The 17,048-nt window shown below is 35.5% G+C and overlaps 2 protein-coding genes across 3 annotated transcripts; both read left to right on the forward strand.

Moving 5' to 3' along the window:
• Nucleotides 1–3,795: 3,795 nt before the first annotated feature.
• Nucleotides 3,796–11,611, forward strand: LOC117918470 (protein phosphatase 2C 32). 2 transcript variants are annotated; one of them, XM_034835157.1, is made up of 4 exons: nucleotides 3,807–6,999; nucleotides 8,595–8,708; nucleotides 10,254–10,518; nucleotides 11,315–11,611. In XM_034835157.1, the coding sequence occupies exons 1-4, from the start codon at nucleotides 4,762–4,764 to the stop codon at nucleotides 11,428–11,430; spliced, it is 2,733 nt and encodes a 910-aa protein (XP_034691048.1). In that variant the 5' UTR covers nucleotides 3,807–4,761; the 3' UTR covers nucleotides 11,431–11,611. The 2 variants fall into 2 exon arrangements, with proteins under 2 accessions (XP_034691049.1, XP_034691048.1); XM_034835158.1 differs by lacking the exon at nucleotides 11,315–11,611 and having other exon boundaries at nucleotides 3,796–6,999; nucleotides 10,214–10,300.
• Nucleotides 11,612–12,514: 903 nt separating this feature from the next.
• Nucleotides 12,515–13,485, forward strand: LOC117918832 (germin-like protein subfamily 2 member 4). Its single transcript, XM_034835757.1, has 2 exons — nucleotides 12,515–12,722; nucleotides 12,826–13,485. Exons 1-2 carry the CDS (start codon nucleotides 12,617–12,619, stop codon nucleotides 13,371–13,373), a joined length of 654 nt encoding a protein of 217 aa, XP_034691648.1. The 5' UTR covers nucleotides 12,515–12,616; the 3' UTR covers nucleotides 13,374–13,485.
• The last annotated feature ends 3,563 nt before the right edge of the window (nucleotides 13,486–17,048 follow it).

Genomic DNA, 17,048 nt, shown 5'->3' on the forward strand with positions numbered 1-17,048 from the left:
AATTATCCTGTTTCTCTATAATCTTTCTTAGCCTATAAAGCATTGGAACTTCAAAGGTCACATGTGAATCAGTAGGTTGCTTTAATAGGCCAGCACCTGCTGGTGCTGTAATAGTTAGGATCCATTGTCACTGGTTCCCTTGAGATCTGAGGGTATATCAAATCAAGATATTTTCCAGATGAACAAGAACAACCTCCAAATGCGTGCAAACATTTGGAAACATGTGTTAGAACTATCCTATCCAGTCAATTCTAGTGTACTAGAAACTCACATTGAGGCCTTTCCAGTCAAATTCACCCCACTAGTACACTATATTTATCTTTAAGAATGGAGAAGGAAGCTTTGGGTTTCAATAGCTAGAGGCAGAACACATATTTCCATTGCTACAACTTTGGATTAAGTCCAAAAATTTTCTCCTCTTTATTCATGAACAAAACAAAAAGTGGTGATTAAGTTTAAAAGTTGTAGAAAAAGATCAAATATAATAAGTAAAAGTGAACAAAAAAACTAGTTAAAGAAAACTTTGACAAAAGGCACGACCTTTTTTTTTTTCCTTTTGTCCTTCTGTGGGTGAGGTGAAAAAGAAAAACAATGGCACTGGGGACAGGAGATGGAGCTAATTCAAAGTGAAAAATGGGAACATGGGGAACATCAAAATGACTTGAGAGTTCCTTTATTAAAGTGATCTCACAGAGTCCAACGCCATGTGTCCCGCAATCCATGGTGATTGGAATGGTAACGAAAAATTACTGGGAAGAAAAAAAGGAAGTCTGACATGGTATAGAAATAGGCATAACAGCTCAACAGTGCGAGAAAATTCAAGAAAATGATCTTTGGAATTGGAGAGCCACACAAAATCAACTCACAAGACAAGAGGATAATTTTCTTAGGTGGGTCCAACATGTTTGACCCACTTGCATGCAAATTTATCTGTAGAATAGGCTCGTAGGAACCTGATACCATTTGTCCATTAGCATCCTCTACCATACTGAAATGCTGCAGAGGCCCCTTTCAGTGGTATTAGAAAACTAGGGTAAGTGTAGGCCCTTCCCTTATTTCCTATTATTATAGGCCTTAAAAAACAAAAAAAGGAAGCCTGGAATGCTTTAGAATCAATTCCCTTTACTGAGAATCATACCCAGGATTTCTAGGATGTGAATCAATGGTCCTGTTCATGATTATATCTCTCTCCTCTTGGAGTTTTGGCATTTTCTGATCACTGCTGTGAATCCTAGGGCAAGAGTCCACGTGAACAGTGAAATCATGATCCTTTCCACGTCTTTTAAAATGAGAAAAATCAGGACCAGAGACAAGAGAGTTTGACCCTAGTATTTCTACTTGTATAAAATAAAAATCTGAAAGGGACACCGGAAGAGGAACCTTTCCTCTTTTAAGGGCCTCACATGATCTGTATATAGAACCAGTGGTCCTAGGTCCAAGTTTTTATTTTCCTTCTTTTGCCAGATGAAATGATTCACATAGTTGTGATTATTGCCTTGGTACCTAATGCTCACGAGTTTGATCATTTGACAGGATCACTTACTGTGCTTGGAAAGCTTGTGGGGTAGGCACTCCCTTAGCCCCTTGAATGGAGCAAATCATTGATCATAAATTCAAAATAGACTCTAAGACATTACGCATAATTATCAAAATCAATTGACCTTTTAGCAAACGATAATCAACTGACAACAGCTTGATATTTTCAAAAGGGCATTTGATTTAACCTAGAGAATATAATACTCCCTAGTCACCACTGTGATGTAATCCTCATCACAATTCAACTGCCTCACTACTTGCCAGTCCCAGTCTCCAGACCTAAGTATGTCTTTATTTAAATGGTGAGTGGCCTGGAAGGATGTGGGAATCAAATTAGGCTTACTTTGTTTTTCTATCTTTTTTCTTTAATGCCCTTTCCTGACTCTGGGTTTTGTTTGGTCTGCATATATGATGCAATCCCTCCTGGGTGCCCCTCAAAAGTATACATATTTTTTTGTGGGGATTGGTTGGAGATGCCTGCTTCAACTACTCTTTCCCATAAAGAATTATTATTATTGTTTTTATTTCTGCTACTGAACTGTATTAAGCACCACAATCCATCTGAATCCATCTAATGTTGATGAGAAATTTGAAGTTATTATAGACTTATCCATATCTAGCGTTGAAAATAGAGCACATTTAGTGAGTTTGGTAGTTCAACAAGTAGGAAAGAGATGGATGATGGTGGAGTTGGTCCTTTGCATGCCCCACCCACTATCATGTTAGGCACCACAGTGAATTTACAGACGAAATTCAAAAACACCTCATACTATTTACCACTAATCTAGTTTAACAACACACATTCCTTAAATTAAATGTTCATGTAATGTGAATGACGTAAAGCTTCATTTGTCTCCATCCCACATCGCTTTGTAACTTCACTTGTACAAAAGTTTATTTTTATGCATATAATATTGTGATTAGAGAGTGAGGTCAAGACCCCCCACCTCCACCCTAACCCATCTCTTAAATTAATGGGACCCTTGCCTTTGCATATGCCCAGAGGTTCATGCACCTTCGGACGAATTTATTGACTTTTTTAACAACACTGAGTGGGTTTTTTCTGCTACCACAATCACAAGAGAGAAGTGCCATGGAAAATAAGCCCCTATTTCATTAATGCAAGCATGCGGAAACGTTCTGTTGGCCTACAATGAAATCAGAAGATTTTGTCTTTATTGCCGGGGCAGACCTAACATTAGCCACAATAGCCGGGAGTTCAACCAGTCTGGCCTTTGCTGGCCTCAAATCTCTACGCGAAAATCTTGTTAGATTCTTAGGTGATTATGATTTCAAAAATAGTTTGATATCAAAGTTCAGAAAATATTTTAAAGCATAAAACATTTTTAATATATAGTTTTGGTGAATCAATCAATAACCACTTTGTAGTTATTTGATGGACCAATTTAATAATTTAATTTAAATCATTAAATAAATTAAATATATTAATAAAATAATTTAATGATATAATTTGAACTAAAAAATAAATAATTAAAATGATCTCTGTTATTATTTAACTATTTTCACTATTATTTGATTTTATTTACTCAAATTATAATTTACAAGTACAAATATATTATTATTTAAAATAAATTTTAAATTAATTTTATTCAAAACCCATTTGAAGAACAAAAGAAAAGACCGTAATTTCATACTAATTACAAAGGGCAGTCAAAAGACTGGTCCTCCCAATGACTTTTTTTTCTGTCATTTATTCAACTTCTTTCCTTATTTAAAGCACATGTGACATGGAATAAACCATTTAAAGCCAAAAAATTGCATTGTGTCCTATTAATATTCCACCTCATCAAGCATCTTCACATTAATAGCCAGACTTTTCTGATCTCCGGGTTGTGACTTGTGAGAAGGGTTTCTTTTCAGACATGCCCATCACCATAACCCCCCCATTCAACTTGCTACGTGGAAAACACACACATAATCATCAACTACTTTATAGACTTTTCAGTAATAAAGAAGAGGGTTTGTCTATTTGCCAAATATATCCTCACTTTGTTAGTGGTATTTAAATTCTCTTTTTCTTCTGAATTAATACAAGAAGAAAACAGATTTGGGGATGAAATATATTCCCTGAGGGGATTCAACCTATCATTTGGAAAACTCAAATCAATTATATAGTCTACTTTGGTGTCATATGAAAAAGATGAGAATGAAAGAACAAAAATGGGTTTGAAAGGAGGGGAAGACCCCACAAAAACCCCACACATACAAATCAATTCAATCGTGGCCATGATGATGGGCAGTGGTTATTTATTGACTCCAACAGCACCAATACGCCACCAATCATTCGATGGCAAAAATTGAAAAGAAAAGGACCGAAGCCCATCTCAACTCTTAACTGTTTCAACTTTTCAACGTAATACATTTTCTTCCTTTTTCTTTTTCTTTTGATTTTAATTTTTTTTTTTTTTACCCTCCCAAACCATTTGAAAACCCCAAGACGGAGACCCCTCCTCCCCTCAGTCCTTGATGAACTCAAACATTGATTCATCATAGACCCAATCCCATATTTTTTAATTACAAAAGCCCACATTTTTTTTTTTCATTTTTGTTTCTGGGTCTGCCTTTTTTAATTTTTTTTGGAAGTTCTCTTCATCTGTTCTCCGTTTTTCATTCATCCCCCTCCTTCGTTGTTTTCTCTGTGAATATCTATTATCTCATCACTCACAGTTTTTCTTTTGAAATTGAAAAGTGGGCAATTTTCAATTGCTCCAACCAATCTCAGCTTCGATTGTCTTGTGGGTTTTGTGTGTATGTGATGCGTTCTATTTGGTGTCCTTGAAGCTACTAGATCTGTTTGCTGCTGTGCCCGATCCACTGCTTTGTTTCACTCCAGACAGTTTTGAGAAGGTCAGATCATTGTACTTTCCAATTTTTAGTCGTTTAAGGTAGCTCTATGTTTTGTTTATAGTTTTAATTGATGAAAGACTGGGTTGATTTTGCCCGCAAACTGATAAACCCAAGGTGGGGTTTATTTTAGCTGTTATAGAAAACCTATATTTTGTGATAAAATTAGCTTCGGATTCCAATGCTTCAAGTCTGAGGATTAGATGATGCATAGTTACCGGAAGAATCTCCAGGAGGTTGAAGGGATTATTGGGTTTTGGCGATTTGGTCTGAGATCATTCCTTTTGTTCTTGCTTATGGTGCAAAGCCGCAGAAACCCTCCATTTCTAATGTGTCCTATTTGATAAGGGTTTTTGAGTAATGGGGAATAGCACTTCTCGAGTTGTCGGGTGCTTTGTGCCCTTCAATGGAAAAGGTGGTGTTGACTTAGACTTACTGGAGCCACTGGATGAAGGACTAGGCCATTCCTTCTGTTATGTTAGACCCATGATTCTCGACTCTCCTGCTATTACCCCATCAAACTCTGAGAGGTTTACTGTTGATTCGAGCACCCTTGATTCAGAAACATTGAGTGGTTCCTTTCGGCATGAGAATATAGATGATCCCTCGGCTGTACACAGACCCAACAAGTGTTTCCCAGAAACCACATTTAAAGCCATTTCAGGGGCATCGGTGAGTGCCAATGTTTCTACGGCTCGAACTGGAAACTCCAATGCATTGTTTACAAGTGATGCCCAAGAACCTGCTGCATCATTTGAAAGCACATCCTCATTTGCTGCAATACCTTTGCAGCCAGTACCTCGTGGGTCTGGACCTCTGAATGGATTTATGTCTGGTCCTCTCGAGAGAGGTTTTGCTTCAGGTCCTTTGGAGAGGGGAGGTGGTTTTATGTCTGGGCCCATTGAAAAAGGAGTAATGTCGGGTCCTTTGGATGCTACGGACAAATCCAACTTCTCGGCACCGCTTGCACATGGTCGTAGAAGGCCAGGCCTCCAGCGATTGATGAGGAGTGTGAGTGGGCCAATGAAAAGCACCCTGTCCCGAACCTTCTCTAGACATTCAATTGGATCCAGTTGGATGCAACGGTTTTTCTTGCACCCAGTCACTCAATTTGCATGGCATCCTAGGGAGCCAAAGTTCCGGCCGGAGGCTCCAAGAAACTGTCTTGATGTGGGGCCATCGGAAGGGGAGTATAGGAAAACTCACAATTTGCAATGGGCTCATGGCAAGGCTGGTGAGGATAGGGTTCATGTTGTGCTTTCTGAAGAACAAGGATGGTTGTTTATTGGAATATATGATGGTTTTAGTGGCCCAGATGCACCGGATTTTTTGATGAGCCATCTGTATAAAGCTATAGACAAAGAATTGGAAGGACTGCTTTGGGATTATGAGGAAAAGTCTGTGAATGATCTGCTGAATCTTGAACTCCCCATGAATAGGGATGCTACAGTTGATTCTGAATGCGGAAAGGATAACCATCCGATTTCCCAGTTAAATGAAGTAATTTCTGGTACTTTAGAAGAATCATGCAACCCAGGAACTATCAGGGATCACTGCTCTAACTGTGAGATAGTTGAAGAAAAAGATGGAGTGAGGGGGGTTCTTGAATTGCAATCTAGTTGTGGAAAGCCTGGTGTCTTGGGTGTAGAATCCATTGCTGCGCCAACTGCAAACTTAACTGGTCAAGGGAGGAAAAGCAAGCGACTTTATGAACTACTTCAGATGGAATCATGGGATGGAGAAAGTTCACTTTCAGTTTCTGAGGGCGGAAACCAAAGAAGGGGTTCATGGGATTGGCAGCCAAGTTCAGATGTTTTGCATTCCAGGGGAATTTTACAAGAAGAACAACTCAGGTCATGCTCAGTGACCAGCCCAAAAGGAGATAGTTCTAGCCAGTACTGTGAAGATCCCACCACTTCAGGAGAAAATGGCGGGGTCAGGATGGAATCTAATAGCGTTCTAGCCCCTCTCTCTGTTTCAGAGCAAAGGCAGGGTATGAGAAAGTCCCTTATCAGTTCTAAGATTCGAAAAATGTACCGGAAACAGAAGTCCTTGCGTAAGAAACTGTTCCCTTGGAGTTATGATTGGCACAGGGAGGAGACTTGTGTTGATGATAGGATGGCTGAAACCTCGGGACCTGTCAGGAGATGCAAATCAGGAGTTATTGATCATGATGCAGTCTTGAGGGCAATGGCTCGAGCACTTGAAACCACTGAGGAGGCTTACATGGAAATGGTGGAAAAAGCTCTTGACAAAAACCCAGAGCTTGCTTTGATGGGTTCTTGTGTTTTAGTGATGTTAATGAAGGATCAAGATGTGTATGTCATGAACCTTGGGGATAGCCGTGTGATCCTGGCACAGGAGAGGCCAAATGATCGCCACCCTAACCCAAATCTTGCAAAGGATGATGTGAGGCATCGGAATAGGTCCCGAGAGTCACTTGTACGCATGGAACTGGATAGAATATCTGAGGAGTCTCCTATGCATAACCAGAACTGTCAAGTTAACAAGGCAAATAAGAACAGAGAGATCTCCTTTTGCAGATTAAAAATGAGGGCGGTTCAGCTTTCCACTGATCACAGCACAAGTATTGAAGAGGTGTGTAACATTTTTCCCATCTCTTCAGAAAGGCTCAATCTAGCTATTGTTTCATGATGTTTCTATAAAGGAGTTAATTGGCTACCTATAATTTGGAAATTTTTTTGGACTCTTCATACTAATATGTTATTCATGATTGATTGTGAAACATTTTTTTAATTAGTGCTTAAATCATCCCCTTTGGATTAGTGATTTACTCCTGTAGTCCTGTTATCCTTCTTAAAAATTTAGAATGAAGCTATATGTCAGCTTATGAACTTCATATTCACAATAAAATTGTAAGAAACCTTCCTCTCCATATAGGATTTTATACCATGTTTGAGTTGACATAACCCAGGGGACAAAATAGGCTTTTAGTTGATTTATTCATTGTGATTGCACCTTGTACACTGATATTTTAGAAGTAAACATTCAGCACATATACATGTAATGATGCTTCAAAAACTTGCCCTTGCAAATGGCCCCTTTTAGAATGTTTGCTTCTAAAATATATTTACATGATATGCAGTGAGTTCATAGAGTTTATGAGAATGAATCTGCTGAGTTAACAGAGGGTTATGGAGAACATATGCTATTAAGTGAAGATATTTGTTAGTTTGCTCATGGAATCTGATTATGTCCATGATTCAAAAGGACTTCTGCTTAATGATGAAAAAAATTAATAGCCTCACCCACATTTGCACATGTGGAAATCCTGTGGTCATTTTAATTTGTTAAAGAGCTAGGAAAAACCTTTGATAATCTTAATGCTTTTTGTTATTAATTGAAAAAATGTAAGGATTCACAAATAAAAATGTAGAATGTCCTCTATGTTGATGATGTGGGGCTACATCTCGTTGGTCTATGATGTTATCACTTTTTAGCTCCATTTTTCAGGGTTTGTTTTGGAGCTTTGCTTTTCTTTTCCATTTTTCTCTGGTCACAAACTTGTCCTTGAAGTATATACTATTTAACATGCAACAACTTAAGCCTCTTTGTATGATTGAAGGTTGATTTAAAAGCAGAATACTTGAAGTTTGTTTTGTGTCTTTGGTTATGGAAATTTTACGATTAAATCACATGCTTCTCCAAGTTTAAGTTATGCTGCAGAATCTACCTATGAGTTGTGTTATTCAAGATAATTATGACCGGTAAAATGTCGCCTGTAAGAATGAGGTTTATGAGCTGTTGAGCTGTTATGTTGTTGAGCCTTCTTGTCTATTGTTTCAGCTTGTAGCCTGCTGTTGTATTGCTCTGACATTTTTGAGCCCCAAATGAAGCCATGATAGAATTGATTGTCACTTCTGTGGCATTCAGAGGATCAAGTGGGATCTAGAATAATAAAAATGTAAATTGCATTGTGACTATCTGACAACCCCACCCACATTTTTTTCTTCAAGTGGGTTGGTCAGTGTCTTTCATATTGTCTATGCTTGAAGAGTCACCAACATGCAATCAGAGTGAATACAGCAATTAATATTCCAGTCTCCTCTATGGCAATCCTTTGATACATATTTTAGTCTATGACAGGTGTTATGCTATTCTTTACTACATATAAAAGCAGCATATGCTGGTACTTAAAAAGATAGCTTTGCATTCTTGTTTGAATACTGCAGGAAGTATTGAGGATAAAAGCAGAACATGTTGATGACAATCAAGCCATTTTGAATGATAGAGTGAAAGGGCAGTTAAAAGTCACCAGAGCATTTGGTGCAGGGTTTCTTAAGGAGGTCAGTGAATTCAATAACCGATTTGTTTAGAAGGTTATTGGTTGCATAAGTTGCTATATTTGTTGATTTTCATATATGTGTGATTTGTACTAGTTTGATTAAAATACTTTTTTATCCATTTAGCCCATTTTAGAATGCATATGCTGGTATCTCATAGGTGTTTGTATAGGCTAGAGATAATTTGGAAAACTTGCTTGGATATTTGAAATTGAGGACAAATGCAACCTCACAGGAACATGATACATGTAATAGAAAAGGGAAAACTTATCATTAGAGTCCATTTCACCTATTAATATAGTATTTCCTATTGTCCCATATGTATTCCTTGTTGAGAATCTGAAGGTGGATGTAGTGGTTTATAAGCTATAATTTGTTGACTACGACAGAGTGTCAATATACTCTTCATGTACTTAATTGTGCCCATCTTTGTCACTTATTAGTGAATATACTTACAAAAAATATTATACTCAAATGTGCACATGTTTTATATGTCAAGGAGATTTAAACACTAGCTGAACTTGGTTGACAGTAAATGGTATGACTATATGATATTTAAATTTTGACATTAATTGTACATGTTCAAGATGGTAGTCACTTGTGCTTCTTGGGTTTTACCTGATCAGACACAATTTTTGTCCCAGCATTCAAGAAGTAGGCTAGTTGTAAGATGACAAAAATGACATTTTCCTACAGGCAAATTTTTGGCAATAGTAGGTGCAAGAGTAATGAAAATTTGCTGTTGGGGAAATGTAGAAGTAAAATGGTAGAAGTCTTTTACTTATCAAAAAAAAAAAAGTAGAAGTAAAATATACCTCTCTAGGGAACATGTAAATTTTATGAATCTAGACCTAGGCCAAAGATTGCATCATTGCATGATCCAAGTGGATTGCAAGTTCTCATTTTGCAGCATCCTTATGGTTTTAGCGGTGGAGCCAGGAATGCAGTTTGTTATCCATTATAATTGAGATCTAGCGATCGAACCCTCTTGATTTTATTTTTTCATGGGGGCATGTGCACCTCCTAAGCCCAAAGCTAGCTCCGCCCTGTTATGGTTTCTTTATAAGGCATAACTGTTAATGTGACTTTTAGGCAATGGCCAAGGATCACTCATTGTTTGGTGTATTGACAACATAGAATGAGATGCATTACTGCTTCATATTCTTTGTTTTGCAAAAATTAAGGCTCTGTATTAGAAGAGTACTCTTTATTGTGCAAATGTAGGCCACAAGTTTTCAAGGATGACTGAACATTTTGAGCATTTGCAGAGAAGAAAGTTCAGATTACTTCACCAAGCATGTCTAATATGCCCAGATTGCATGGCCTAATCTATATGCCCATAGTGCATCCTTCTTAGTCCCATGATAGGATATCTTGATTGCCTATCAAACAAATAAAAATAAATAAATAAATAAAAAGAATGATAGGATATCATGATTGTGTACTTCCCATTTTATGCAACCCATTTATCTAAATAAATATTTATAAATGAAACTCTTTGGATGTAGAATTGATCAAAGAGTGTTCCTTTGTACTTGATGGATGCAGCCAAAATGCAATGAAGCTCTTCTGGAGATGTTTCAGATTGATTATGTGGGAACCACTCCATATGTCAGTTGCATCCCTTCAGTCCTTCATCACCGACTCTCTTCAAGTGATCGATTCTTGGTACTCTCCTCTGATGGGCTTTACCAGTACTTCAGCAATGAAGAGGTTGTTGCCCATGTCACATGGTTCATGGAAAATGTCCCAGAAGGTGATCCTGCACAATACCTCATTGCGGAGCTTCTCTTTCGTGCTGCAAAAAAGAATGGTCAGTTCATTTAGATTAACTTTTACTTTCTTAGATCTCTTTAGGCTTAATGAAAGCTAGGAGTCAGTATGCTATCCTCAGTTAAGCACATATGGGTTCTCAATGTACTGCCTTGCATTTGAATGCCCACCTTGTCCAAATAGTGGGGTGATTAGCTGATCACAGCCTTCCAATCTGTTAAGTTTCTGGGAAGGTTCAAATATTACATATATTCTTTAAAAAATTTAAAACCCACCACACAAAATGTGAGAATTATTTCCTATAATGTCGCTGCCGACTGTTGGAAGTGCGAACCCCACTTTGGAACTCTCAAACTTCACTCATCTATAGTTCATTTTTGTCTACTTATGTCACAATGGCAAACAGTCACCTAATGCAGTGCAGTCCATCATGGCACTGAGTTGGGATTGCTATCATTTTTGCTTAAAAGGAAAACTAATTGAATTATAGAAAAAGAAACAAAAAATGGAAATGACATGGTTGGGATCAGTCTGGAATGATAGGGTTGATAAACAAAACAAAAATGTGAAATGTTAAACTTCAGGGAAATTCAAAGCTTGTCTGGAATGTGACGAGAATATTTTTATGCATCTTACTTGGCTAGATATTTGTTCAACAACCCGGCCTTGACAAAAATGAACTACTTTCAATCTGTACATGTTTGGGATTTTTTAAATTATTTTTCCTTACTGGTTTTGTTTTCAAAACCAAAATTTATTTTGGCCAAAACTGTATGGGAGAGGAATGGAAATAATCTATAGGCTCATCTTTGTTCTTGTTGTCTTGCTATTTGCAGGAATGGATTTCCATGAATTGCTTGATATTCCCCATGGAGATAGACGTAAATATCATGACGACGTTTCTGTTATGGTGGTTTCCCTTGAGGGAAGGATCTGGAGATCATCAGGATAGTTGTTTTCACATTCACATATCCCCTCAACAATGTAACAATTTTCAATGAGTAAATCATCTATGTTTTTCAGAATCACAGTTTTTCTTTTCTTTGACATTCTCTTTCTTCAAATTGAAGTTCTTCCCCCTCCGCCCACCCCTCCTGTTCTAATGAAGAAATGGTCTATGCATTGCAACCTTATGTTTGGTTTCGAAAAGTAGAAAGAAAAGAAAAGTAATGTTATAAAAAATAATTTTCTTTATTTGATTCTATTATGAAAAATATAAAAGAAAATAATGAAATAAATTTAAAAAAGAATTTGATGATTTTAAAATTTTTTTCACTTTTTTTTTTTTAATTTTAATTTTATTTTTTATATATATTTTCTCTGGAATTTTCCGAACCAAACATAATTTAATTAGTTGATAAAACATATCTTTCACTTCACTACATTCCAATATGATTAAAGATTAAATAACTCAACAAAACATGATATCTCAAGAAGTTTAAGAAAGCGTTGTAACCAAAGACTTAATTTCTGAGTCTAAGTAGTAGAAACCGGTGGAAAATTTGTCGGGTGTCGAACGAAAACGTGATGGGAAAATCACAGCGGAAAACTCCAACTGCAGGGTCCATGGTTCCAAGCTTTGGTAAAACTTCACTATCACCGAAGCAACCACAAAATCCACTTTAATCCTTAAGCTTTGATTTCTACCCATTTAAGAGTGTGAGTTAATTCATATGAACAGCCGCCACATGGGGACCATTCAACCACTCCCAACAGGGCCGGTCAAACCACCCCACATCATTGTCTGTCTTGATTTACTCGTAAAGTGAAGTTATTATTTATTCTTCATATCTAAATCTGGATCATCACGAGGAGCGGACGTGCGGGGAAGAAAAGAAGGAAAGTGAAAGCAACAGTGGCGATGTTGGTTGGGTTTGGTATATGATGTAAACGTCCTCGAAATCTCTACCTCATATTTGTTAATGTCATGTTTCAATTCCCACCACCTCATCCTCACCCACACCATCTTCTACCAAACCTTGAAAGAGATTATTTTGTTTTTAGTTGTCGTTTGGCTCCCTAGAATCAATGCTAAATGGCCTCAAAACAGAAGATATAAATACACAAGAATGAAGCTCCTTCTTGCATTCAAATCTATAGCAATTAACTGCCCTCCGGCCAATCTGGTTTCATAGTAAATGGAGACCCTTTGCGCCTATCTTCTCATCTTTGCTGCCATCTCCGGCGCTCTTGCTTCAGATCCCGACCTTCTTCAAGATGTCTGTGTAGCAGATTTTGCCTCTGGTTAGTGGTTTGCATACAATTCTAGCTACTTCATATTCTGTTTTCTGATAAATATTTATAGTAAATGGGTAGTTAGTGATGAGTGTGATATGTATACAAACAGGGACAAAGCTGAACGGATATGCATGTAAGGATGCGGCAAATATAAGCGCATCGGATTTCTTCTTCGACGGTCTGGCTAAGGAGGGAGTGCCCAACAATTTGATGGGATCAGTGGTGACTGCAGCCAACGTGCAGAAGATTTCGGGCCTCAACACGCTGGGAGTGTCGCTGTCCCGGGTGGACATCGCACCAGGCGGCCTGAACCCACCTCACACCCACCCACGAGCCACCGAGATCGCTTTCGTTTTGGCAGGTGTATTGGACGTGGGCTTCATAACTGCCTCAAACGTGCTGGTTTCCAAGACCATCAAGAAAGGTGAAGTTTTTGTTTTCCCCCGAGGTCTGGTTCACTTCCAGAAGAACAATGGCGACGAGCCTGCGGCCATCCTGGGCGCCTTCAACAGCCAGCTACCGGGTACGCAGTCTATAGCAGCAACGCTGTTCACGGCGACGCCGGAAGTGCCGGACAATGTGATGACCAAGGCCTTCCAGATTGGTACCAAGGAGGTAGAGAAAATCAAATCCAAACTCGCCCCAAAGAAGGCGTAGAATTTATCTCCATATCTTAGCATTTTGTGGAAAATGATTTATGTAATATTTTTTTTTGTTTATTGATAAATTTGTTTGAAATTGATCCTAAATAAGATGAAATAAAAGTAATGAAAGATTAATAAATAAGAATAACTTTGTGCAAATTTAATCATTCGTAGTTCAATTTTGTCAGACCGTCCGTTTTGAAAATTTTTAAAGAAAATACAAATGAAAGAAAAGAAAAAACTACCCGAAAATTAAAAATTAAAAAATGAAATCAATAAATTATTTTTATATAATATTTTAGATTTATTTCATTTATTTTTTTAAGTAAAGATTAAGTAATTTTAAAATGCATAAATTTCTAACTAATTTTAATTATATTTGATTTTTTTCTTATTTTTCATAACAAAGCAGGAGAAAATATTTTTTCTTACCATTTTTCTCTTAATACTTTTCAAGAATCAAAAATAGCCTCAATGCATGTTATTAATCTTGTATTTTATTGTATATTTTAAAATTGAAGGTTATTAATTAGGGTTATGACTTGGATAAGTTGCATTGAGTTTACACTTAATTAGAATCTAACCAAAACTAATAAGTATTCAACCGAAATCCAACTCGACCTTTAATCCAATGTGTTGAGCCTGATCCTAGCTCATTAATATTTTTTCAAATTTAGTTTAGATTAGGATTGATTGGATTACAACTATATAAAGTTTGGATTAAATTCATATTGATCGAGTCAGATTCAAATTGGATAGGTTATTCTAGTAAATTATATATCTATCTAAAAAATAAAATAATATATAATATAACTAAATTTAATATTTTTTTCTTTTAAAATTACCTTGAAATGATATATATGGGATATTGGTTCGAATAATATTATAATAAAATATTAAACCATGTCAAGCTAAACTCAAGTTGTGCAAACCCTTACTTCAAATCCAACCCAAATTGATTTCAGGTTAAATCCAAGTTTTCCCTAACTTAGGTTAGCTCAGGCTAACCCATTCAAGTTACACTCTTATTATTAGCCCATTCAAGTAAGCGTTTTTTTTAATGACATAATATTTTAAAATTTTAACATATATTGTTATCACTTTGGAGAATATGGAATTTTATTCAGACATTGTCAATATTTTATTTATTTTCATAAAAATTATAAAATTTAAATTATTCTTAATTTGAGAAATTCTATTTTCTTGTATGAAATATATATAAGACACATTAGAACTTCGGTTAATAAGTTGATAGTTCACATGGATTCAATGAAAGAAGGATGATGTAGCAAATGGTTCGCAGGATCGTTTAAGGACTAGTTGAAACAATACTTTCCCTTCTCACATATCTTGGGCACTAAAGTTACTATTGGGTTTGTATTCTCAAAATTTTAAGCTTATGATGGACTTATGCATTTCGGTCAACTTATGATGCTCATATGCATAAATGATGCTTTAATGTGTAAAACTTTCTCCTTCAATCTCTAAGGACCAATACTCGTACGATTTCACAATTTGCCTAGTGAGTCTATACACTTCTCAGATTTATGTATTGTTTTTGTGTCACAATATATACATGTGACCTTTTAACTAGAGAAGATATATGGATTCACTATTCACGATATGGATTAATGTCCAAAAAATAGAGGTGTCAAATGGATCGAGTTGCCCAACTTGACTTATGGCTCGACATTTAAAAGATTTGGTCAACATGACCATACATAATTATTGTAATGGGTTGTACTGGGCCTAAGGGCATGATCTGTTGTGCTATTGTGTTACTCATTTCAACCTATATGAAAGTGCATGTACATGTGGAAAGTTACTCATATATGATTTTCCATACAACCATATCATCTGAGTATGTCATTCTCATTTAGTTGATTTTAAATGATTTGTTCAACATTATTACATTGTAAGATCTTATTTGAGTACTTGGGCACTTTTTTTACTCTATTCACAGTGAGTACGAGTGACCTTCATACAATGGTTCAATTATTGTGCCTTTGGAGTCTATGAAACATGTGTTAGTTAGACAATCTAAATCAACTCGATTGCATAACAAAATATTAGGGAAGACAAATCTTTTATTACATGTAAACTATGCAAACAAAGTGGTCATAATTGTCATTCTTGACTAAATAAGAATAGGGGTGATGATTGTTTATGATGCATCTATGTAATTGACATTAAGTTCTCACTTATATTTGTTATATGAAACCTTGTATTATTATATCTATTGGGCTTTGTTGATAATTCTTGATTTGTATATGGGATAATGTCTTTGATATAGAGGAAAACTATCAATTTTTTTTTACTTCACAAAATGTTTATTTTGGTTTAGTATTGACTTCTATTTGTTATATTGAAAATTTATATTATTATATTTACTAGGCTTTGTTGACAATATTTGATTAATCATGTGATTTGCATATGGAACAATGTCTTTGATATAGGGGAAACTTTATCATTTTTTTTACTTGAAAAAAATGTTTATTTTGGTTCAATTTTGACTTATATTTGTTATTGTGAACCCGACATTTTCTACACGATGCATTCTCACTCGGTTGACGAGACTCGCTTTTTGTTTTACTTGGTGAAGATATATAATTTTTAGAAAAAATTTGGAGTCGCCACTTACTTTTATTTATTTTTAAAGGGAAAAACAAGTAAAAATAAAACCCTTAAATGGACTCCTAGTTTTTTTTGGAAAAGCTGTTTACAAAAAACTTGAATCTGGGTCTAGGGATCAGGTTACTTATTGGAAAGGTACAATAAACACCGTAGCACCCCTCTAAGCCCCTAAAAAATGGGTGTTTACTAAATAAGCTGAAGTAGATATGACAATTAACTAAGAGATTAATGGATATCAAAATGATCATAGTTCAAAAATAAGTCATGATAACAAAATAATAAACAAAGTGAGAGTGAGTGTGTACCTTAGTAGCAGGTAATAAAGCGTTGTCACGAAAACAAGGTTAGTGTACAATGACAAGTGTAAAAAAAACTCATACAAAACCAAATCAAAATCAAACAAAATCGAGTGCACAATTTACTTGAATTATTTTTGAAAGAAATGTTATAAATGTCGGGCCCCCACCAAAGCCCTATTTATTTTTTTATGAATTAATTCTCATAAATTCCATTATTTTGGAATTATGAAGACTTATTCATTTTTTTATTAAAAAAAATTGAAAATGAGAGTTTGGAAAATTAAATTTGCAATTTTGAATTTTGAAAAATCATTTAAAGATGGTAGTAAAAATTAAGTTTGAAATTTTGGAAATATAGAAAATTATTTGAGAATAATAGTTGTGAAAAATAAATTTGGAATTTTGGAAAATTATTTGAGAATAATAGTTTTAAAAAATAAATTTGGAATTTTGGAACTTTGGAAAATTATTTGAGAATGACATTTAAAAAAAAAAAATTTGGAAACTTGGAAATGGAATTTTAAAATTAAATTTGGAAATTTGGAAATGGAATTTTTGTTAAAAAATAAGTTGGGAAATTTTGGAAATGGAATTTTAAAAATAAGTTTGGAATTTTGGGAAATTTGGAAATTTTGGAAATGGAATTTTAAAGATAAGTTTGGAATTTTGGAAAATTTTGGAAATGGTATTTTTTTTTTAAATAAATTTGGAATTTTGGGAAATTTGGAAACTTTGGAAATGGAAACTTAAAAAAA

Source organism: Vitis riparia, chromosome 7, assembly GCF_004353265.1.
Source record: "Vitis riparia cultivar Riparia Gloire de Montpellier isolate 1030 chromosome 7, EGFV_Vit.rip_1.0, whole genome shotgun sequence".
NCBI lineage: Eukaryota > Viridiplantae > Streptophyta > Magnoliopsida > Vitales > Vitaceae > Vitis > Vitis riparia.